Here is a 25,747-nt window from a genome sequence, read left to right as displayed (position 1 = left end):
TCTGTGAGTTTACGTAATGTATATTCATGATATTTAGAATATAGACATTTCGAAGAAGAAAGAAGAAAATGGAAATATTAACCTTCCATAACCCCAAGCAGTTTATTTTAAAATCCTATGATTCATATGGCCAAACAATAGGACAGGCAGACAGACATACAGATATAGTTAAACATGTTAAACATCGAACCATATTTTGGCTGATGAGACACTACATATTGATGACATTTTGCAGGGTAAAATACTATTTACAATGATATCATCGTCATAAATTGATGTAGGACAATAAACAATGCAAGTATCAATAATTGTCGTCTTAAAAACATGTTTGTTATTATAGAAGCAATGCATTTGAAATAATTTCATGCACTTAGGATTATTTTCAGAAAAAGTAAAAAAAATAAATGTGGGTTACGCACTTTAGAACAGTAACAAGATAAATTAATGCTGTATCTTAGGTCGTTATAAAAATTACCCTCTGTTTTGTTTGTTTGTTGGTTGGTTGTTTAACACTGCACTCAGCAATATTCCAGCTATATGACGGCAGTCTGTAAATAATCATGTCTGGACCAGACAATCCAGTGATTGACATCATGAACATCGATCCATGCAATTGGGATCGAGGACATGCATTAACCAAGTCAGCTAGCCTGACAACCCGATACCTTTAGTCGCCTGTTATGACAAGCATAGTCGCCTTTACGGCAAGCATGGGTTGCTGAAGACCTGTTCTACATCTTCATGGGTCAATTAAGGAAATGAACTTCATTTTCCTGTTTCTTACACAAATAACAAGTTCTGAGCTCTAAGGGATGGGGGTGCATTGTGCCGACCTATCTCAACTTGTAGGGTGAGACTTCCAAACATAGTCTGGGGAGATATTTTCTGAGATTCATGGACATAAAAGTTTGCAAGTTAAGTTCGGGGACAAGATCTTTTTTTTAAACATGTGGTAGCTGAGTAGCATATTTCCATGCTGAGGATTTGATGTATCATTCCAGAGTTGTTCAAACCAAGTACATGTATATCCATCTACTGTCTTGAGTTTTTCATTTATAAGAGACGCCACATACTGAGTTGAGCCTGGCATAAATATCAAGTCATGGTTATCCAGCTGCTTGCTTATATTAATGACAGTGTGAACGATATTCTTCTTTTTTTCTTCTTTTGCCATATTATAAAATTCCGTGTGGCAGTCTATCACTTTCCCTTCTATTGACTATTTGACAGTGATCGACATAAAGACCTTTTTTGCCATAGCTGAGATTAATAAAGATGTGAACAGCAACTTAAGGTTATAACATGAGCATTACCCTATTTCATGATGAGGCACAAAGTGAAACAGATGGTAGATGTTCACAAAGCGTGGTAGTGCATAGACTTTATTATAACAATGATGAGACCTCAATAAAATATTGAAAGGAGTTTAAGTATAACAGCAGAGTTATGCAATGATCGTATTCATTGCCTTTGGGGGCACATTTGATAGGCATTCAAACAGTTAACAGAATGACAATGTTCAATTTATGTAATTATGAAATTACATTGAAAACATAATATGCTGCCATACAAATGTTATGTACATCCAAAGTGTCATATACTCTGTGAAGAATGAAGAATGCAATAAGATCTGCTCAGAAATATAAATAGAATTGGTCCTATTTGACTGTTAATTTTTAACTGTCATATATAAGCCTGTTGTTTTATTATGGATTAACTGCCACTTTTGGCAGTACTTCAATTTCAAAGAAGTTTGAAAAACTGTTATTTAACAATTATGAGTCAGGTGGCAGTCTTGTAGTTTACAGGAAGTACTTCTCTGAAAGATATTACAAATCTTTCAATTCCCATCCAATTTGACCAACGACAGAGCCTGCCTCATTTACAACAGATAAAGACATATAATATTTGTGACCTGAGGCAGCGGAGGTGAGGTGAAACAGGGTTAAAGGTCGGATTCAAGATTATTGTACTTATATAGCAACATGTATGTGGCTGCTTGTACCAGTTCAGACATTACATAGTGTAAAGAGTAGAGTTCGTGCCCACCGAGTTACCATGCTGCAGTGTAACATGATGGATACCCCATTCAGACACATCATATGGACTCCAAGACAACAAGTGCCCGTTTTACTCCCCATATGCCAAATGCCAACCACCCATCGCACTACCAACCTACACACATAGAAAAGACCATAATTACAATAACTGGCCACCTGGATAGTTTCCATGGGAATGGTACACCCAATAACAAAGCTTCACTGTGCTGCTGTAATCCATTTATAAAACACACAATTGGTAATTAGATTAAATAAGTTAAAGCTAAGTCTGTATGTATTGTAACATTTATATTCCAGAAACAAACGTCATGGCAGTACTATACTATACACAAGACACCCAAGGCCTGCAAAGGTGGTGCTTGATACTATATATAAAGAAATAAAGCAAAGTTGATATATTCCAGAAACAAACGTCATAGCAGTACTATACTATACACAAGACATCCAAGGCCTGCAAAGGTGGTGCTTGATACTATATGTAAAGAAATAAAGCAAAGTTGATGTTGTCTGTGTTATAAGCTCAACTCAGTATATAGTGAGTTTGCCTAAGCTGGATATTGTAAACTAGTAACCTATTTTCTGTTTACACACATTTGATGTCTTAATGCAGTCTTTCTTTGAAGTGTCCAATAATCATGATAATAAGTAACTTGAAGAAACTTTCAAATTGAAACAAAATAGATAGGCCTATAACTACTGTTTAATAATACCTAACCTAGGATAAAAGTCTCCATATAATTTTTATGTGGAACATTATGATATAAATCTGAAGTAATATTCAAAATATCAATCAAGAACTCAACCCCAAAAAGTACAAGAATCTGTACTTTACTAAGAAAGTGTTATCCCAAATATAACATTTGTTACAATCAAATAGAAGCTAGATCTAATTTTGTACTTATAAACCCACTTATTGTCTAACATTATGGGGTTTTAACATTACATTAGGCCATGGCGATGTTTACTGTGTATGAAGATACATTATAATTGCTCATATCATATTAACTGTCAGTACAAGATGCTAGATCTATGTGATATCTGATTAAAACTTTCTCAATCACAACTTTGTAAACTTGACGTAAAGGGGGAAAAATCAGAACTGTGAAGCATATCAAGGTAAAATCAACCATTCTTTGCTGAACGAGCAACCATTTGATTTCTAAAAAAACAATGAAGCCTATTTTAATGAAACAAAATTTGGGAAAACAAAATATGCAAATATGGGAATACAAGTGTTCAAAGAACATGGGCGGTAATATCGATAACATTAGGGTAGCTGGGTTCTGTCTACAAATGTCAGACAAACTTATCGCATGACTACCGTCTGAATACAATATATGACGCCCGCCACGCCTAACATAAACATATAAACGACATGATCACTCAACTGACGATATATGCGCTGATTAATATCGGAAAACTGATGACATGTCCTTGTATCCAAGTGTCATAAGCAGTCGTAAAACACGCGAACTTTCTGACTTTAATTGGTTTGTAACATTAGACGCGAATTGGACAGTTGCGATGAGTTGTCTCCCTTGAAAAGTGCGATAGTCGATAAAACTAACGCATACACACGGTCTCGAAAAGTATGTAAAATAGCGACGACCTTGATGCAAGTTTAACATGCGGTGACGAGCCAGCAGGTCAAAGATTAGTTCGTTTTCGATAAGAACACTGACAAGCAGAGCAGCTTCACATGCCGAACACTAAATTCGTGGATTTATTGGACAGTTTCCTTGAAAGTAAGAACATTTGAGTTAAATTTCCACTCAGTCATTGCAGTTGTTTTAGAGTTGGCAGTTGTAAAGAATATGGCTACTAAAGTTATTCGTGGTTTAGTTACTTCTTAATATGTCTTATTGTATTAGTTATGATTTGTTGTCAGACGTTTTCGATGAAAAATATTGCGTCAATCGGAAAGCGGTATTTGGATAACTGTTTTGTCATGCGTTTCGGTCACTAAATGGCCTCAGTGTTAAAGGGGCACTGATCTAACGCAATTCCCCGGGACTGGTTGTTGCCTTTGTTATTGTTTTTTCCCAGTGAGTACCCGGATGTAGAGCAGAAATCTAGACTAGCTCGCGACCACTGTTGCGCCATTCGTAAGCGCATTAGTCACTTTTATGGATACCGGTAGTAATAAGAGCGTATGGTCACATTGATCAACAAAATGAAATACAGTTTTCGAGATAATAAGGAAATGTAGGTATTTTTGTGGGTAGCATCGGTAATGGTGACGAAGTTTTGATAAGTCACTTGCTTGGTAATTTTGAGATTTTCGTTTACACTATTTTGACTTGCAACACAAAGTAAATATTTCATCTGAGCATTGCTTTTTTTATAGTGTGTATATTTTTTTACTGTCAAAATGTGTAACATATTTATTAAACGTATAAATATTCAGTTATTTTACAAAGTGACTGAAAAACATTTCCATCTGTATTATTATGATAACGAATTCCAAACATTTTGATGTTTAATGTCATCACCAAGAGACTGAAAATGTTACGTTGAAAAGTACATTTCTATGTTGTTTGGCTTCTAATCCTACATAATAATCTGTTGTGATGTTTGTAGGCCCTTTTGATCGTCTTAATCAATCTGGACAGATTTTTTAGTCAAAGTGACTGAAATATTTACACATTTTATAAATTGTCTGAGAGAATCACTGTTTACAAATTGACGGTAATCTCTACACGCTTACAAAGGAAATGACCTGTGAAAACAACGTCTATCGCGCATTGAAGAATTTCCCAACCAAGACGTAGAGAAACAAGAACGAATCGGTTCAAATGAAGGAAAACAAAATGCAAATACCATAATTACAACTAACCAAATTTATGTGTATAAATAAGCAGCTTCCTTGTTCGAGGAATGTATCCGTGAATATCCACACAAAGGAATAATGTCCTACTCATCTGCAGCTATACAAAATAACTTATTCGATGTCACGTGTCTCTGTAACTATCAAATATTCTAAAAGATATATATTGTTTCGGGATATTATCACCAGTGTTCGTTTCTCAACTGATCACTTGGATTGTTTCAGGTGTTTCACATAGGTGTCAAGTCTCAAGGGTTGGCTGAGAAAGGCCACGTGACAACTATTTTCATAACGTCCACGGTTCCTAAAAAATCCACTGAGTTTGATAACAATGAGCAACCAATCAACGTATTATCAGTTAACCCTTTGAACAAAGTATGTTGTTTTTACATCGGCACTTCACGCCATGATATGAGTGTATTCCCTTTGTTTTAGTAAACCTAGACATGTAAACACTCACTTTTGACATATCCACTGGTGCAAGATAACAGTGATTAATCAATCAACGTATTTTCTGTTAATCCTTTGATGACTAGGAACGATCCGTTGATTTACCTAAAAAAGTAAATCAACTGATCATTCATCTCTTGCTGGGCTGCCACGTGAATATTACATAACGCACATTTCACCTCACTTCAAACCTGGATTTAGATTGAATAATTACCCCAGACACAATAAATGCCAAATGAGAACCTTTGTCAGGTGATCTAAGTGGTGCTACCACTAATTGTACCTGTAATAAATTCATTAACTGAGCATCAAGTGAATGACGACAAATACACAAGTGTAGGTTTATACGAGAAAACGTGGATGACAACAAGGGAGTAGTAATCGTATTATCGACGCAATCCGAAATCCGAAAATGCTTTCACTGCATAGATACTTTTTTTTAGTATTACACTATAACCATCTGGGGTATTTCCAAATGACGACTTCCGATGAGCTCCGCCGTTCTTTTTGTCTGTTTGTTTAGGCTGAAGAAATTAATTAACATGCGCCCTTTGTCGAATCTTTATAGATCACATTTAACCAATCAGTGTTTATTCAAAAATGCGTAAAACAAATATTGCCTCCAGCCTCCAAGTTTATTTAGCTGTCCTTGCAGACGGTAGCCCAGTCTCTGGTCACGCTCAGTTGCGTTGCGTATCATCCGGGTACTCACGGGGGAAAAAACAATAACAAAGGCAACAACCAGTCCGGGAAATGGCGTTAGATCAGTGCCCCTTTAAGTTCACTGAACCACATCAATTCGTGGCGGCATGTAAATAAACATGTTTATTATTGACCCATATTCGAATTCGTATGATCATATATGAGTCAATAAAAAATATGTTTTTATTTGTGCACAGCTATGAATTCCTGTGATAGATCATTGACACGTGTTCTGATTTCTCCGATGTGTTATTTAAGTCAACGAATAATGTTCATATGACATTTACGATCTAATGTCAACTGGTAAAGTGTCATGGAGATACATTGTAGAGAAATACACCTAAGGGTCTTATATATATGGGGATCATTTGTGTGTATTTTATTATTTGTGAGACAGCTGGTGTATTTAATGATTTTTAATATTGTTAATATTATGAATGGAGTTATTTTGTTGTATAGAGCATAGTGATGTCACACAGGAATATTTGTGATGTGAAACTTATATCTCGAGGAAAAATGATACATTAATTCAGAGCTGGGGTTATTATTCTCACCCGCAATGAAGTGGAAGGGAGACATAGGAGTGAGTGTTGTCCGTCCGTCCGTCGTGTTTTATTTCCTGAGCAGAACGAAAAAACATAAGAGATATCTCAACCAAACTTTGCACATAGTGGTGAACTGGTGCCTTTTGATAGTATCTTATCTATTTTGTATGTAGAGAATTCATTTTCTGATCATGGTACCGTATTCGACATAATAAGCGCCCAGGGCGCTCTCAAAATTAGAAATAGGGGGCTCTTATTAGAATATAATTTTGGTGAAAAGCAACAGAGTTGAAAGATCGTAAATTTCGTGGTTTATGCTGACAGCCTGAAATGTTTATATATACAACAGATATATTTTTCCAGAATTTAATTTCCATAATTAAGGATGCATATAACACACGTATTATACACGAATAAATAAGTCTTGTGTACATTGATCAATCGGAAAGGGTGCTAATTGGGATTGTTCACTAGCCAAAATATTAGCAAATATTGCCGTGGGCGCCTATAAGAGCGGGGCGCTTATTACGCCAAAGACGGTTATCACAAAAATTGGATATTTTTAACCATGAGATAATTATGATTTCATGTATAATCCGTCAGTTTGCCCAACAGGTGGCCCAGTCACCTAAGGGGGGCTCACTTCACTGTATGGAGTTTGGTCTCTTGGGTACGTCCAAACCTATGATTGTGGGTTTGGATCCCGGTTTGCCATGATTATGTTTCTATGTTTGTCAGTACCATACCCGTGCTAACCAAAGTGATACACGTCACTTCAGGCTTTCCTCCCGAATCAAACTGACACGCTGTCATATAAATGGAATACTGTTCAAAGCAGCATCAAATCAATCAGTATGTTCAGATACCTATTTGTTATAAAAAGTTCAGCCCTGTTAACTGATTTTTCACTAATTTCTAAACACAATAAACACCGCATATATTGTTTTGACATAAACAGTTGATGTGTAGTACATTTAAAAAAAGACGATGAGTGGGAGTTGTTTATCATACAATAAAACACTGCATGGAGAATAAACCATGAGTGGCGCAGCCCCGTATAGTTTATTTTTCCTGCAGTGTTTTATTTTACAATAAACAACTCCAATTCATCATTTATTTCTTACATGAGATATCAACATTATTTAAGCCTTTTTAAGGATTAGATGATAAAATATACAAACTTTAAAAATATTTACCCATATTTCATAATGATGACTCCCAAAATGGAATTCGGCCCTTGCAATGGCAGACAAGTCCATTTTATACACAGGGGTCTATTTCCTCCATATTCTCTCACTCCTCACGTCATATTACCTGTACCTTCTCTCCCATGCCGATTGTCATATTCCTCCCGTTATCATACCTCCATGTCAGAATGATGAGATCTGATTGGTCCACGTGATCTTGATAAATATTATGTAACCTGCCTTGGAGGGTAATACATTTCTCAGTGGGGCCATAAATCTCTTATACCCCGCCATGAGCAAATCAGGCTGCACGTGGATTTCTGAGAGACAAATAAATCACTTATAACCAGTTCAAAGCAAAAAAATGCACGCCATTTCCCGAGTCAATGTAATTCACGTTACATAGAACAAGTCAACCTTAGCCAAATGAACAGCTGTTTTCTATCAATTTTGAATTTGTTTGAATTCTTTTACAATGTCATTTCTTAAACATGTCGGTAAGATAAATTCATTGTAGCAGGATCACTCAGGGTGCACAGAGTTTTATGTGTACCTCGATGAGTTTTATACCACGAAGCTTTGTTCTTTATTGTTCTTTTGGATTTATCATGTAGCTGTGTTATATAAAAGTTTAAAACATCAAGTTTGAAACTTTAATCGACTTGAGTTGATACGTCTGATTTCAAAAGACACAAGGTTAAGATTCTATATATTATCCAAAACCATTCCTCCTACAGTAATAACCAGTGTTTGTGAAAAGTACATCCAGCTTCAGTTCAAATGGTTCTAATGTCATAGTAACCAATGATGTCACAATGGCCGCCAAAGCAATGTAATGCAATTTTATTGCAGCAATATCTCCTGTGGAAGACAGTTTTGGATGATAAATTGTATGCTCAGGTTTATTTTTAATATTTCCGAGCACAGCTATCAGAATTTATAGCTACTTACTTTTGTAATTCACATTATATCTCTGAGCCCAGGTACAAATTAGGCCCCCGGGAAAAGTCCCAGTATGATAGTTTAAAACCTGTTTTTCTGTTGCATCTGAGCTTGTCAACGTGACTTGTGCATGGCTGGGATGATAGGCACACACTCTGTGGCCCCGACTGATTAATATTCACCAGCACTACAAGCAGGGTGCGGCTTTGTTGCCATGGAAACATTACATCTTTTAACATTCCTGTCACATTTTACAAAAATGCTTAATAATTTCATACTTTAAAGTTTACACTGTTTTGTTCATGCTGTTTGGCTGAATGGGTAGTCACGTGATCTGATATTTGGAATTCACGCTCCTGTGAATGGACAGAAAAGTTCACACGATGTGAACAATTTTTTGTGAAATTGATCGTGTGAACTTTTGCTGGAACTTCTTTCTGGGGTTTCCCGAATTTTCGATCGGTGTTTACATTCAACTCATTTTTCTATTTTCTGTTTAATCCCTGAATTCATCAGGAATATAATTAATTTACTATTTTTGTCTGGTCTTGTAACATTAGCACCAAGACAACAGCGAATGAAAACAATGATGTACCCCGCTTGGATGTGGCCGCCGACACACAGCTCAAAGCGACTGCTCCTGATCAATCCCAAATTAAAACCTGATTCACTGTCGAAAGTAAGGAAAGAAACTTAAATTTAAAAAAACAGACAACATGCCAGCCTGTTTTACTGATTGGTCATCGGAGACAAGAAAATACCCGTAGATGGAATTACTACATTTGTATTCCGGTTTCTGAGTTGGCCGACCTTCTCCATGCATTCTAGGCTGAGAAGCGGCGGCACATGAGGAATGACGGGGCACTGAAATGAAGCTGGCATCCCAAACTCCAAATATAACACACCCTCACACAAAACACACAAGTTTCAGAGCACATGGTCTGAATTGGTTTGCAATTATCCAAACACAAGCCACACATTCATAAATCGGTGATATTCCCAATTTGCTGGTGCCGTGGGAGGGTTCAGGCGTCGGGGTGTTTTCCGTAACTGTTCCATAAACTTCATTTTCAACAGCAGTAAGTATGAATTTCATCCTCATGCTCCCGTCCGACTCAAAATTCACCTCTTTACAAACTTTTGTGACGCCATTTATAAATCCTCGCTTGAAGGTTGACCTCTCCTCGGTGCATCGAGGTCATGTTTATGTTTATATTACCTTTCCTGTCACCTTTTTTTGAAGATAAGATTAATCCAAACATTATTTGTCCATTTGTTCAGAGAATAAAATTATGTTGATGTTGACATATTTTCGGCTTATGTTGTATATAGTTAAAGAACTATTTTTCTTTGCGTAACTGAGTATGAGTGGGTAAGAATATTTCACCGGGAGCCGGCAAATACCAACAAAGTAACATTGTTGCAATACGAAACCAGAGAACTTGAAAGTACACAATCATTGTGTTCCAAAGTATGAAATTATAAGAATTGAAAGTTTGGTTAAACTGTGTGAACCTCCGAGCTCACGAGGAGGATGACACGAAAGTTTAACCAGCGCTTTTAAATCGTTCACACTTCAATGAACCCATCCAAACTGATGTTCAATTCTTAAATGAATAGACATCCCATGTTTGCCGTAAAAGGATACTATGCTTGTCGTAAGAGGTGACTAACGGGATCGGGTGGTCAGGCTCGCTGACTTGGTTGATGTATGTCATCGATCCCAATTGCATGTATTGATGCTCATGATAGTAATCACTGGATTGTCTGGTCCAGACTCGATTTTTTACAGACCGCCATCATATAGCTGGAATATTGCTGAGTGTGGCGTTAAAAAAAACAACAACTCAAATGAATAATTGAAAATTTAAACAATAGTCACTCATCTGACCCTAGCATATTACAATGGTTCTCAATAAAATGGAAGAGTGTATTTTATTATATCTGTATCATGACCCCATCGCAGCTATGAAGATATAAACCTGCCTAGCCGGTCTTGAACCATGTTTTCATGATGGCTGTGGCCATTTTATCTACGACTTGTGATTACTTTCCCTGAACGCTTGTCACGCCGAAGACTTGGGTTTGATTCCCCACATGGGTACAATGTGTACAAACAGTTAAAAGTTGGTGCTTGTTGTTACCCTGCCTGGTGCTCAGCATTAAGCGGATAAAACAGGGATTGGCCAGCTTGGAGTCCGTTTACAGTGCTTCAGTGGGGTATCCATGTTAAACTGTGGCATGGTATCTCAGCTGGCTAGCACTATAGACACGGTATTAGTCCTAACCAGTACAAGCAGACGCGCACACACACACACACACACACACACACACACACACACACACACACACACACACACACACACACACACAAACTGCTATATAAGTGCAATTACCTTGCACACAAAGTTAAACCGCATTTCCCCTCACCTCAAGAAACAAATCAAATTGTATTTAATTCTGTGATTATTTTTGTTCAGCCCATCGGAAATACTATAAGTGGTTTAGCCCTGGTTAGACATGGCCTTGTAATGAAGGTAATTACTTTTTATCATACCCCCAGGGTAGTTCTTACAGAAAGGTAATCTGTATATAAGCCTGGGCTGGGACAAGCACCTGCTGCTCAGTGATGCAGTGTCCTAGTCTTCACAGGTAACCAAGAGGTAATCATACTAAGTCACTTGCTAAGGTGCAAGTCTCCTGGGTTTCCACAACTTAGCAGATTGGGTTCATGTCCTTTAGTTACAAAATTCATGTTAAGAGCTATGGCTCATTTTTGTTGTTGTGAATGTTTTGTTTATTCGTTTTTTAATGCTGCAATCATCAATATTTTATCTTGTTTGTTTGTTTGTTTGTTGTTTAACGCCGCACTCAGCAATATTCCAGCTATATGACGCGGTCTGTAAAATAATCGAGTCTGGGCCAGACAATCCAGTGATGACATCATGAGTATCGATCTATGCAATTGGGATCGATGACATGCATCGAACAAGTCAGCGAGCCTGACCACCCGATCCCGTTAGTCGCCTTTTACGACAAGCATAGTCGCCTTTTACGGCAAGTATGGGTTGCTGAAGACCTATTCTACCCTGGAATCTTCACGGGTCCAATATTCTATCTGCACTCACTCATGGAAGACCTCACTACCTCCCTCACTCCCTAACCCCTTAACTGCTTAACTCACTCACTCACTCACTCACTCACTCACTCACTCACTCACTCAGCCACCCACCAACCCACCCACCCACTCACTCACTCACTCACTCTCCAGTAGACAGGTCGGCCTGCAGGTCAAGGGTCACCAGATTGTGTACATGTTAAGTGACCATGTGCAGGCCATGTGACAGCATCATGGAGATTAGATACACACTCCATAACAATGTGTTGATAAGAAGACCAGATGGATACATTCATTGTTCAACAAAACTGAGAAACTTTAGGTGGACTTCCTGTTGATTAAAAATTGGGCTCTAACGTGTTAGGACAAGGCAGCCTTTAAAATTCACGCTAGTCCGCTAGCCCCAGTCAGCCAAATTGTACTGAGGACAGGTAAATATCGAACGACGGTAGTCCTTATTGACTAGCAGCAGTTGAGGGCTATTAGTCTGTACCAGTTCTCAATGCCGCAATTTTGCTTCAAATTGGAACTCAATAAAATTGACAGAATATGTAAACAAAGTAAACATTCGTGTCTTGTTCAAGCATCTAGGACCAGTAAATTAAGGTTTACTCTCATCCTCTGGTCCTCTAGTCTTAAAAGAAACAATTTCCTAAGACTGCAAGGTATGGCAAGTCATGTTTATGCTGTTGAAATGTTGGTTGGTTTGTTGGTTTGTTGTTTAACGCCACACTCAGCAATATTCCAGCTATATGACGGCGGTCTGTATATAATCGAGTCTGGACCAGACAATCCAGTGATTAATATCATGTGCATCAACCCACGCAATTGGGATCGATGACATGCATCAACCAAGTCAGCGAGTCTGACCACCCGATCCCGTTAGTCGCCTTTTATGACAAGCATAGTCGCCTTTTACGGCAAGCATGGGTTGCTGAAGAACTATTCTACCCCGGAATCTATTGAAATGTATTTAGTGTGGTGCATTGTATGAATCTTAGGTTTAGAAATCATATAGGATGTTATCAGTTTAGATGTTAAAAAGGATTGAAACTTTCTAATTTACAACATCTGTGTTGGTGTCCTGTGGCATACTTGAAAACAAAGACATTTCTATTCTGCATTGTCTTGTCACCTAATATACAAGATTATTACATGCCAGGCATGGCTGAGTCGTCATGATATTGCTGAAATACTGGTAATACGTTAAAGTAAAAGCGTTAAACCCAACTCACTCACTCATACAAGTACAGCTTGTACCAGGTGAGCTATGGTTGTATTTATAGTTATCCATGAAGAGACGTTCACTGACCCACAGTGATGTACAGTTGTCTCCCCTTGATGTTACAGGATCTCAGGTAGCATGCAAGGAGCATAACAACCACGATGGGGGAGGACAACGTGACGGCTGATGCTGCTCAGTACATCTTGGCCTTGGACGTTGGGACGACCACACTACGAGGTCACATCTACGACAAGAATGGAGTCATTAGGGGAACAAGCAGCAAAAAGGTGGGAATCTGTCACATCACCATTTGTCTTCCAAGGCTAGTCATTTTTTAGTTGGCCCCCTAATACAGGTAGGTAGGTCTAAATGTTTCTTTTAATAATCTATTTTCATGCTGTTGTTTGTTTTTTGTTTCCTCTCACGATTTATCCTAGTTTGCATTTTTTAAGGATCAATTTTCAACAGATTTTAAGTATAGTATTTTATATAATTTATCTATATTGATAGCGACCGTAAATATGTTGGGTGTTTTACTTATTTTTGGTTGATGAAATTATGAAAACACTGATTTTCAAATTTAAATTTAAGTTGCTGTCATTGACCAGAAATTGACCCGAAATTGACCCAAACTTATATTGTCTAAAATGCAAGTCCTTATTTTATTACATTCAAGATATTTTTTGCTTTCAATGCAGTAATGTAATACCTTTTGTCTCTTTATTGCTACTTATATCAGTGGGGGACACGGGGGGCCCAGTCGTCTAAGGCGCCGCGATTCGCTGTGCAGAGTTGCGTCCCTCGGGCACGCCAGAAACTTAAGATTGTGGGTCGAATCCCGGTTCGCCCCAATTATGTTTCTAGGTTTGTCAGCGCCATACCCGTGCTCGTGGGTTTCACCGAAGTGGTAAACGTCTGAGACCTGCATCACTTTGGGCTTTCCTCCCACATTAAGCTGACACACCGTGATATAACTGGAATACTGTTAAAAGCACTCACTCATTCACTCACTCACTCACTCACTCACTCACTCACTCACTCACTCACTCACTCACTTATATCAGTGTAATAATAAAACTCTCGGGGTAAATTGTAATACTAGGGCTTCAGTCCTGCCCCACACTGAAGCACATGTCGCACATGTGGTGTCTCCTTAGGCACAAGACTTTGTTCGGAATATGCCTCTGTTCACCCAGCAGTACAAATGGGTACCCGGAAGGATAAGATGGTAATGACTGGTCCATTGACCAGGGTAATAATGTCATCACTTTGAGCACACGAGCCTTGTGTATAGTTACTAGTGCAATGAAGTGCACACTTTATACAGCCAAGTCCCATTAATCTGACATGGTTGGTTGCATATGATTATGTCGGATAAATGAAATTAAGTAGAATCAACCCAGCCGACATGTCACGCGGGGAGATGAGCACGGAGTACGCTGATCACTGTGTCAGGTTAACGAGACTGATTAGGAGTGATTTCGGTAATTCCTTGCAAATTAGCTGTGTCGGAGTCAGAGAGTGAGACTCTCAGATTAATAGGTTGAATTAGCACTGATTGAATCGGATTTAGTGTCGGATAAAACCGATTGTGGATTAACAAGGCTTGACTGTATTATTATTAATTGGACATTTTGCTGTAGACATGGGTGAGTGAGTGAGTATGGTTTTACGCCGCTTTTAGCAATATTCCAGCAATATCACGGCGGGGGACACCAGAAATGGGCTTCACACATTGTACCCATGTCGGGAATCGAACCTGGGTCTTCGGCGTGATGAGCGAACACTTTAACCACTAAGCTACCCGACTGCCCTAATGATTGTGAAATCTCAACACTTGACATGTGGTCGTAAATATATCCTGAACAATTAATGTTGTTTGTCAGATTGACATACTGCATCCGAAGACGGGGTGGGCTGAGATGGACCCCGACGTCCTCTTCCACCAGGTCAAGCAGGTGATGCGGGAGAGTATCGGAGGTAAGGACCCGCACACACTTGTGTCATTGATTATACACCAGATTCAATCAGGGTGGCCCAGGGGGTAGTGCCATAAGCTGCTTTGCAAAACTGCCCATTCTCAAGGAATCAGGGCCATAAAAGGAGGAAGACTGAAGAATGACAGGTTCCGCGTAAGTCAGTGGTGGTCCCATGGTTGAAGGTGCCATAATTCATAATTCGTTTGTGACGTCACAGGAAACAGCTGATCACATGTTTTTGCAAATGGCGAACGGAATAACTCGCCGATACAGTTGTGTATTTGCCTCTTTCAATAAAGGTAGACACTTGTTCACTTTCAATTTATGAACTTTGCAAAACGTACGTAATAGCTATTGGCAATTTCATCTGGGGATTATATATTATAGCTGTGAATTACATATATTGTTACATGTAAAGATTGTGGAGTTTACGAAGAACGATAAACTTTGAACATTCAATTGAAAACTTCTTATCGGAATTAGTAACATGCATAACATTTTTTTAATAATGACAACATTGGTGTATAATAATAATTTTATTGATAATTTATAACAATAATGGCTCTAGTCGTGGCAACTTCCAAACTTTCGGGAAGTTGTGATCTATCGGACCGTCATTCAGGCGATGTTTCTGACAGATCACGATCTGAAAAATACTATCATGAAAGTGTATCCCGTGGATAAGCCGACCCCTTTCTACAGAATCTTTTTTCTGGTCCTCAAAATTGGGCTTATACGCGGTCATATACGGTACATTCATTACATGAGGAAAAGAGCTATATACAATGTCTATACAATAGAACAAATATGTCTTTAGCTCAGTCTTGAATTATGTTAGAAAGGGTGCTTACTTTAGTTCGAGTGGGGGTAGGTTTCATATTCCAGCACCATAATATTAAACGATCTGTGTCCAAATGACTTAGGTTTGTCACAATATTGTTGAGGAGGATCTTACTCGTCTTACTGTCAGAGTGACGACTCCTAGTGGGAGTGTACATTGAGATGTCTGGGAGGTATGCCTGTCTGTTGCATGTTTTCAAGTTCATGACTTAAGGAAGGTGAGCCCCAGTGCCTTTAGCTGTGTCTCCTGTTGTGTTCCAGCGGCCGGCATCACGGTCCAACAGGTCAAGTGTATGGGCATGGCCACTCAGAGGGCGACCTTCATGACGTGGGACAGGTCGGTACACGCCCAGTGTCTCTTGTAGATGTACCTATGTTACCCTCTGGGACAGTGGGGTAGCCTAGTGGTTAAAGCGTTTGCTCATCACTCCAAAGATCCGGGTTCCATTCCCTACATGGGTACATTGGGTGCCGCCCATTTCTGGTGTTGCCCGCCACCTTGATAGTGCTGGAATATTGCTAAAGGGGCGTAAATCATCATATCCCAACTGCATAGATCGATGCTCATGATGTCAATCACTAGATTGTCTGGTCCATACTCGATTATTTACAGACCACGAGGGGTGGTCGGGTAGCCTAGTGGTTAAAGCGTTCGCTCGTCATGCCGAAGACCCAGGTTCGATTCCCGACATGGGTACAATGTGTGAAGCCCATTTCTGGTGTTCCCCAGCCGTGATATTGCTGGAATATTGCTAAAAGCGGCGTAAAACCATACTCACACACTCACACTACAGACCACCATCGTATTGCTGGAATATTGCTAAATGTGGCGTTAAAATACAAAAGAAACAAACAAGACGCACTGGCAACAGCTAGTATTCTTTTGAAAAGTTGTGATAAGATATTTTTGAACTTTTTCTGCATTACTTAATGCATATACTGCTGTTCTCGACAGAAATATGAGCTGTGTGAGGTCCTGTTGAAGAAGAAGTTATTCCAACTGGTTGTGTGGCTAATCCCATCACACAGTTCCCACGTGGCCACGGAAGTAATGACGTCACAAATCATAACTTCTTATTCAGCAAGACCTCACACAACTTTTCTTTCTGTCAAGAAGCAGTAAACGCATGAAGGAGTAATGCAGGATAAGTATACAAATATAAAACATATCTAGGATTTTACTCTTTTTGATAGCTTCTTTCTTTACCCAGGGAGACGGGTCGACCTTTCCACAACCTTATCACGTGGCAGGACCTCCGGGGGGCTCATTATGTAAGACTGTGGAACCAGTCCTACACTCTCAAGGTACGCGGACACTAGACATGTAGTCATGTCATTTAATTGTGACGTCACTGTGTCACATGGCAGGACCTCCGGGGGGCTCATTATGTCAGACTGTGGAACCAGTCCTACATTAGCCAATCAGAAGACAGCTTTCTTGTGCTTTACAGCACTAATTTCATATTGGCACCTACACTTTGAAACATATTTTTGACAAATTCTCGATTAAAAATTTGAAACCTGAACAAAAGAACATTCTGGAATGGCTAATAGATGGTCGAGATTGTATGGATTCAGTTGTTGAGCCCGTAACTATCGTTCAGGATCTGCCGCGTTAAAGTTTTTTGAGGTTGCAGGATTAGAAATCACATTCTGACTGTCACTTTCATGATCTGTTAAGCGACGCTCTGATTGGTCGGATGAAAGGTCGTTCTGATGTGGGATGTCTTTGTTTAGCAGTTGTGAGAAGTAAGATCTGATTTTAATGAGATTGGGTCTTACACAAAGAGCTAAGTTGAAAATAAGAATTTCGGACAGATTTCACTTCTGGTAAATATCAATAGGAATGATGGGTCCAGCTTGGAAAATTGCTAACTTCATTAATCGTCAATGTAAATGTTAATACTGCTATAAAAAACATTACTAGACGTGATTATTCACAAATAGCATTTTTTATTATGCCTGTCTGTACCATGTTCAGACTAAAGTTCTTCAGTGCTTGATCCTTCTTCTCTCAGGCTTGTGCTTCTCTATGGAACTCCCTTCCCTTCAGACTCTAAAGTGAACCTAGTATGGCTATGTTTAAGTCTGGACTCAAAACACAACTGTTTGAACACTACAACTACATGTGTATACTTTGACTACCTGTATCTCACTGTCCACCCTCTGTTGTATATATGTACATATGCTGAATTTGTGCATTGAGCATGTCCCTCAGTGATGTGGATTTTCCGCTATACAAATAGCCTAATGATGATGATGATGATGATGATGATGATGACGACGACTATGATGACTACGATGATAATAACGACGACGATGATGATGATGATAATGGTGATGATGATGATGATGATGATGAAAACGACGATGATGAAAACGACGATAATGATGATGATGATGATGGCGATGATGATGATGATGATGATGATGATGATGCATGTTTTATAGTCAGCGGGGGAGGAGACAGTGTGACAGCCATTGTTTTTGTGTTCCAGGCTCTCAACTCGGGCTCCAAGTTTCTCCATGTATTCACCAGGAAGAACAGGTTCCTGGCCGCTAGTGTCCTCAAGTTCATGAGCAAACAGGTGCTGGGCTTTGTCCCCCTTACGTTGTGTAATAAATAAGTTATTTTGTTTTCATGGAAAGGTTACAATAATCATTCTCTTTCATGACCTGTAGGTTTCTGCAAACAAATAGACTATATTTGTCAATAAACAAAGATTCACCCCTGTGTGGTAGGATTCTACTGTGGAAAGGCCTTGAATTTAAATCTATTGTGGAAAGGCCTTGAATTTAAATCTGTTAAAAGGCCTTGAATTTAAATCTACTGTAAAAAGGCCTTGACTTAAAATTGACTGTAAAAAGGTTTTGACTTTAATTTGACTGTTAAAGGCCTTGAATTTAAATCTGTAAAAAGGCCTTGACTTTAAATCTACTGTAAAAAGGCCTTGACTTTAAATTGACTGTTAAAAGGCCTTGAATTTAACTCGACTGTAAAAAGGTTTTGACTTTAAATTGACTGTTAAAAGGCCTTTAATTTAACTCGACTGTAAAAAGGCCTTGGATTTAAATCTACTGTGAAAAGGCCTTGAATTTAAATCTGTTAAAAGGCCTTGGATTTAAATCTGTTAAAAGGCCTTGAATTTAAATCTGTTAAAGGCCTTTGATTTAAATCTGTTAAAAGGCCTTGAATTTAAATCTACAGTGAAAAGGCCTTAAATTTGAGACTTCTTTGAAAGGCCTTACAATCTGATTACTGCCTTGCAAAGGGTTTGAATTTAGCAACCAAAATCTGTTTCATTGGACACGGGACTTACCCTTGGTGTGATCAGTGCCCAGTAAAATAAAGGCCTTAAGGGACTCAAGTTTTGTATGAACCATGTATGATATGTACTAGATGTGGAATATCACCATGTGTAGAAGGAGGGTTATATACAAAATGTGGAATGTCTCCATGTGTAGAAGGAGGGTTGTATACAAAATGTGGAATGTCTCCATGTGTAGAAGGAGGGTTATATACAAAATGTGGAATGTCTCTATGTGTAGAAGAAGGGTAATGTCTCCATGTGTAGAAGGAGGGCTATTGCTGACAACTTGATTGGCAATTTAGAATTTCCAATTGTATTTGAAATCAAGAAAACCTTGTTTATCAGGTAGTCAACCTGAAGGTGGGGTTTCTGGATTAGCAGGGTCTGGACTAAGAAGGTTTTACTGTAATAACATTGGCACAATCCACAATTAACCCAAGCCCTGTACGATTGTGAAGTACGTGTGACTTGTTTCTCCATCATTCATTGTATATTGTTGCTAGGTTACCATGAGGTTGCTATGGGTCCTTGACAACTATCCGGAGGTAAGACATCACCAATTCTAATATTCTTTCCACATCTTGATTGCTGATTTTAACAAACTTTAATTGTTTTTTCATAAAAAACCTGAAAACCTATTTAATATGATCTGTTATTTAACTGAATAATTTATTTTAATTCAAATGACAATATATGTATTAGTTATTGTAGAGTTTTGATCGATTCAAAAAGCACAAGCGTACAATAATTTCGAAAATAAAAATTTGTAATTGACATCTTGAAATTAAAAATTCAAAGGATTATTGTCTTTTTCGTCAATGGTCAACCTATCATTGTTTTCTCTTTCGTTGTTATGGGTTTGTATGTTTGCTATTCTCCAGCTGCGGAAGAGGGCCTTCGAGGGTCAGGTGATGTTCGGGTGCATCGACACGTGGTTGTTGTACTGTCTGACAGGGCAGAAGGTCCACGCCACAGACTACTCCAACGCCAGCTGTACAGGACTTTATGATCCATTCCAGGTCAGTGTCACCGTGGCTGTCATGTCCCCGTGTGTGTTGGCTGTAGGGCATCTTCCCGAGGCAAGTGAGTTAACTGACTATAAAAGTCCAGTTTCCACCCTTGCCGAACTAGGCTGGTATTATGGAGTTACATTTTGGCTAGACTAACGAGTCTATGCATAGTTCAATCAATATCGCGCGGTTTGTAAACTGTCGTGCAGATTTCGGTCGATTGCAGCATTTGCAAAGCATGTGCACCTCCAACAGATATTTTCCAAATGTTTTCATGTTTTTAATCAAGGTGCTCACGTGATTTGATGCCCTTCATGATGTAAGACTCGTTTTATCACAATATAGATCTTGATTATCGATCAGATCGTCTTGACTGGGCACCATCATTTTGTTTGATACGAGAGGTGGAATCTGATTGGTCCATAGGAGAAGCATAGAGGGGACATAACTGGTAATAGCCACTGGTGGTGCTACGATCGAGCCCAGGAATTCCAGCCTAGTTCGGCAAAGGGTAGAAAGTCAGTTAACTCTCTTGCCTCGGGAAGATGGCTGGTGGGATGCACAGCAGACTCTAGTCACTTGCATCCCTGGTAGGGATTTGGGTCCCGAAAATTCTGTTTTATACATATAGGTATGATAATATACAAAATCAACTGTAACAAAAATATTCAAAACGAACAGTCTCGATTGACTAGTTAAATTAGAAATTTACAGTTTATAACAAAACACTTTCAAGAGAATAATAAATGTCATGAAGCGATGTATTTTACCTTGTCAATGTGGAATGAACGTAAAAAGGAAGTCAACAGTTTGTGTATGGTCTAGACACTTACGATGAAGGGAGACAATTTGAGGGGAAGTGACTCTTGTTTGACAATTAATAGTTGTGTCAAAGTGTTATGTTCACTGTAGTGAAGTATCAAGTGTTATGTTCACAGCAGTGAAATATCAAGTGTTATGTTCACAGCAGTGAAATATCAAGTGTTATGTTCACAGCAGTGAAATATCAAGTGTTATGTTCACTGTAGTGAAGTATCAAGTGTTATGTCTACTGTAGTGAAATATCAAGTGTTATGTTCACTGTAGTGAAGTATCAAGTGTTATGTCTACTGTAGTGAAATATCAAGTGTTATGTTCACTGTAGTGAAGTATCAAGTGTTATGTTCACTGTAGTGAAGTATCAAGTGTTATGTTCACTGTAGTGAAATATCAAGTGTTATGTTCACTGTAGTGAAATATCAAGTGTTATGTCTACTGTAGTGAAATATCAAGTGTTATGTTCACTGCAGTGAAATATCAAGTGTTATGTTCACTGTAGTGAAGTATCAAGTGTTATGTTCACTGCAGTGAAATATCAAGTGTTATGTTCACTGTAGTGAAGTATCAAGTGTTATGTTCACTGCAGTGAAGTATCAAGTGTTATGTTCACTGTAGTGAAGTATCAAGTGTTATGTTTACAGCAGTGAAAATATCACTTTACTCAACTTCGGAAAACACAGTTTAAGTTTTTCGGGCTGACTGTTTTATGACCTTGACCTTGACCTTGCTAGTTGCTACAACAATTTGACCTTGAAGATTTTATGTCGTTTTTTTCATTTGGTGACGCAGACACACTTTTGAATAAACTTAAGCATTGCTAAACCAGAGACGTGTTTATTTACAGGTGGAGTGGAGCAAGATCGTCTGTAACATGGTCAACATCCCCATGTCGATGTTCCCCGAGGTGAAGGACACAAGGTGAGGGCACATGCACTTATGGGCTGTGTCACAAGTTTTATGAATCTTTTATTTGAGTTTTTTTTAAAGGGCATTATATTTATTTTTATTTTGACCCCTACAACACCCTCAGAACACCCCCTCAGCACATGGGGCTCACAATGACAGTCAAGGGCAGTGGTTAAAGCGTTTAATTGTCACGCCGAAGGCCCGAGTTCGATTCCCCACGTGTACAATGTCTAAAGTCTGTGTCCCTCACCATGATGTTGCTGGAATATCATCATACTCACTCACTCACTCTCCAATTAGGGCGGTCGGGTAGCCTAGTGGTTAAAGCGTTCGCTCGTCACGCCGAAGACCCGGGATCGATTCCAGATGTGGGTACAATGTGTGAAGCCCATTTCTGGTGTCCCCCGCTGTGATATTGCTGGAATATTGCTAAAAGCGGCGTAAAACCTCACTTACTCACTCTCTCACTCACTCTCCAATTACAATCAGCTACAGTCCACTCTAGTCTGAATGCCAAGTCTAGTAGAACTTTTCCAGCATGCCTAGAAGCTTGTCTAGTTTAGTCCCACAAAGCAACACAATACAACTACTGAGTGAGGGAGTGAGTGAGTGAGTGAGTTGGGTTTAACGCCGCTTTTAACAGTATTCCAGTTATATCACGGCGTGTCAGCTTAATGTTGGAGGAAAGCCTGAAATGATGCAGGTCTCAGGAGTTCACCATTTCGGTGAAACCTACGAGCACAGGTATTGTGCTGACAAACCTAGAAACACAATTGGGGCAAACCTGGATTCGAACCCCCAATCTTAGGTTTCTGGCGTTCCCAAGGGAGGCATCTCTGCACAGCGTATCGCACTGCCAAAAACGTCCGGGCCGTCCGGGCCCCCATACAACTGCTGAGACAAGTTTGAGTCACTATATCTGTGCAGTAATATTGAACACAACAGTAACGGCCAACCATTAAGATTTTGACATAGGAGTTCTGATTTTTAAGCCTGAAATTACCCTGTAGTGCTTGTCCTCAAATTGAGCAAATTGTTAATGAAGCGTTCTACAGAAAGACTAGACATGCTTTCAAGTCACATAATGTTTTAAATATCCATTACTCAGTGATATGAGGTCTCTGATTGGTTATTATGTTAATACACGCTCTTGTCATTTTATCGTTCGATGTTTGTGGGATTTACTTGCTTATACTCAGATATTGCTTGGAACTCGAACATGGTCTTTTGACATTATGCTTTTTACGTGATATTTCTCTTTTTGACACCAAAGATTCAATCAGGTTTGGCATGTCTTCATAATACCCCATTTCACCACACCTGCCTTGTCTTTTCAGGTTTATCAAATTTTGAGGAAACCTCGCACCCTGGATGTTGTATATATATATATTTTATGTTATTTTTATTTTTTATTTATTAATTTTAACCCTTCTCTGTTTAGTGGCATGTTTGGTCAAGTCCATCCCGATATTCTGGGTGCATCCATTCCAATAACATCCTCAGTAAGTTGAACATTGGGGATATTTTGTGGGGAACTATGATCCAATGATAATTCTTGGTATTGTGAATGTTTTACTTAATCCTAAATGTGAATGTTTTGAAAAGATTTATTTTGATAATCTGTCCAGAAAAAATGTTTTCAATTTTAATCTACCACTTGATTATGTTTGATATGATTTGGTGGATTTATGTAAAACCTGAATTTTTTTTATGTATACCATATTTTCTTGAGTATAGTGCGCACTTTTTTTGGAAAAAACACAGCTTTGTAGAAGGGGGTGCGCATTATACACGAATTATGAGTTTGGATGTTTTTTCCCCCCATGGAAAGACATTACCGTGAGCACGTAACACCGGAAATACCATGTCAACAAATCCATACTGAAGTACCCAAAATAATCATGTAATTACACTGTCTGGCTATAAAAAAGTGTTCTTTGTATATCTGGACTTATGTTTGTAACTCACTTCCTTAATTTTATTCAAAATTCCTTTTAATATTGTTTTTATCAATTTCGGCGAAATCGTGTGTGAAGCGATCGGAAGATTGCACAACTCACCGTTATTAACAGCAACCACGGTCAGAATACCGCTATTGACGCCTTGAAACCAACTTTAGTTGACAGAGAATGGATACATTTATCATAAATGACATACTTTGACTCGTTAAAAGTCATATTTGTTTTTCGTTTGACGATTCTATGTCAACATGAAATTCTCGCGATCACGTGTTCACGTGCGCGTGAGCCTTAACGGTGACTGGTCAGACATGTTCCATGTAAAAAATAATACCAGGGAATAGCGATCAGCTGCTTTGCTTAGGGTTATTATTATTTTAAATATGTTTAGTAAAGGCTGCATATAATTAAGAAAATAACGGAATATATTATTCCTGATAAATAAAATAGTTTCAGATGCAATTGTTGCCGATTCTTGCATTAAAAATCCTATAAAGTTATATCATTGGGTGTGTCTTGACCGAATCACCGGTCGATTCCAAGAAAACGTGTGTACAGCTGATTGCTGTTTCCGGCTTAGTTTACGAGAAAATACACAAGGTAATCTTAATCCCTAGATATAAAACAATGCCTAGCAGAACAATAAATACTATTTAAACGGTAAATAAACATGTATTCGAATTTGTACTGACGAAGTTTCTCAGCACCCGTTCGTTTGCCGGACTTCGCTGAAAGGGTCCGGTGTAAATTTTTTCTGCGCACAATATTCAAATTTCTTTTTTTCCAAAATATTGAACCCGCTAGAGGGGGTGAGCATTATACATGGGTACACACTATACTCAAGAAAATACGGTAACTCTGTAAAGTTAATAACTAGAGTCATGCCTGCATGTCCAAACTACCTTGTTTTCTAGTTCTAATTAGGGCTGTATTGGGAGGGTTTTGATGGGCCCTCCCACCAACAACACAGGGAAAATGGAAAAAAAAAATGAAATGAATATTATTAGTGATATAAGACATTTTTATCACTGCCGTCCTGACTTTGCTATCAAAAGTTGCTACCTTGCAGAAGGAATCGCTTCTGAAATGATTTCCCTGACAATGCTGTGTCAGGGGCAGTAACTCCAGCTATATACTGAACCATGCCTTTTCATGTCCAAATTATATGTTTTAATTAAACAAAAACAAAACAAATACCAAAATTATTTTTTAAGGATACAACTGTAAACCAGTTAAAAAGAAATTTAAATCTTTTATTAGTATTTTTCATCTTAGAAGTAAAATTCACATTTTGCATCAACTTCATCAGTCGAATGACTATCATATCAGATCCCTGTAGGATTCCGTGTAAGAATTAGGTCCAAATAGATCGGGAGGTCAGACTCGGTGAATTGGCCGATTCCGTATCATCATACCCCAGCAGTGGGGTTCGATGCTCGCAATATCAATCACTGGATTGTCTTGTCCAGACTTGATTATATACAGGCCGCTGTCATATAGCTGGAATGTTGAGTGAGTGCAGCGTTAAACAACAAACAAACATACAAAACTTATCATAGTGATCATAGGATTCATCCCTCGTCTTCTCAACAGGGTGATGGAGAAGTCGCGGTAGTCGTAGTTGTGTTTTCGGTTACCCAGGAGTGAAGACCATTGTAGCTGGTCCCAGTCTTAGACATTTTTGTGAGAGGCAACTAACGGGATGGGGTGGTCAGGCTCGCTGACTTGGTTGATGCATGTCATTTTATCCCAGTTGCTTGGATTGTTTCTCATGACATCAATCACTGGATTGTCTGATCCAGACTTGATTTTTTTTCAGACTGCCACCATATAGCTGGAAAATTGCTGAGTGCGGCGTTAAACAACAA

At 38.7% G+C, this 25,747-nt stretch overlaps 1 protein-coding gene across 2 annotated transcripts in view; it reads left to right on the top strand.

The window, feature by feature from the left end:
• The window catches only part of LOC139447581 (glycerol kinase 5-like), a 69,364-nt gene that overhangs the window by 32,506 nt on the left and 11,111 nt on the right, over nt 1-25,747 (top strand). The window contains exons 2-11 of one of the 2 annotated variants that reach the window (XM_071228989.1): nt 3,681-3,805; nt 13,182-13,343; nt 14,943-15,036; nt 16,137-16,212; nt 17,087-17,180; nt 18,374-18,463; nt 19,690-19,731; nt 20,068-20,205; nt 21,860-21,933; nt 23,363-23,423. In XM_071228989.1, coding sequence (XP_071085090.1) covers nt 13,218-13,343; nt 14,943-15,036; nt 16,137-16,212; nt 17,087-17,180; nt 18,374-18,463; nt 19,690-19,731; nt 20,068-20,205; nt 21,860-21,933; nt 23,363-23,423 — 795 coding nt within the window. In that variant the 5' untranslated portion in view covers nt 3,681-3,805; nt 13,182-13,217. Of the gene's footprint in view, nt 1-3,680; nt 3,806-13,181; nt 13,344-14,942; nt 15,037-16,076; nt 16,213-17,086; nt 17,181-18,373; nt 18,464-19,689; nt 19,732-20,067; nt 20,206-21,859; nt 21,934-23,362; nt 23,424-25,747 lie in introns of both variants that reach the window. The other variant, XM_071228988.1, reaches the window with a different exon arrangement.

The sequence above is a fragment of the Haliotis cracherodii genome, unplaced genomic scaffold, assembly GCF_022045235.1.
Source record: "Haliotis cracherodii isolate W230 unplaced genomic scaffold, xgHalCrac1.p SCAF_7, whole genome shotgun sequence".
Taxonomy (NCBI): Eukaryota; Metazoa; Mollusca; class Gastropoda; order Lepetellida; family Haliotidae; genus Haliotis; species Haliotis cracherodii.
This window is presented reverse-complemented; position numbering and strand designations above follow the sequence as displayed.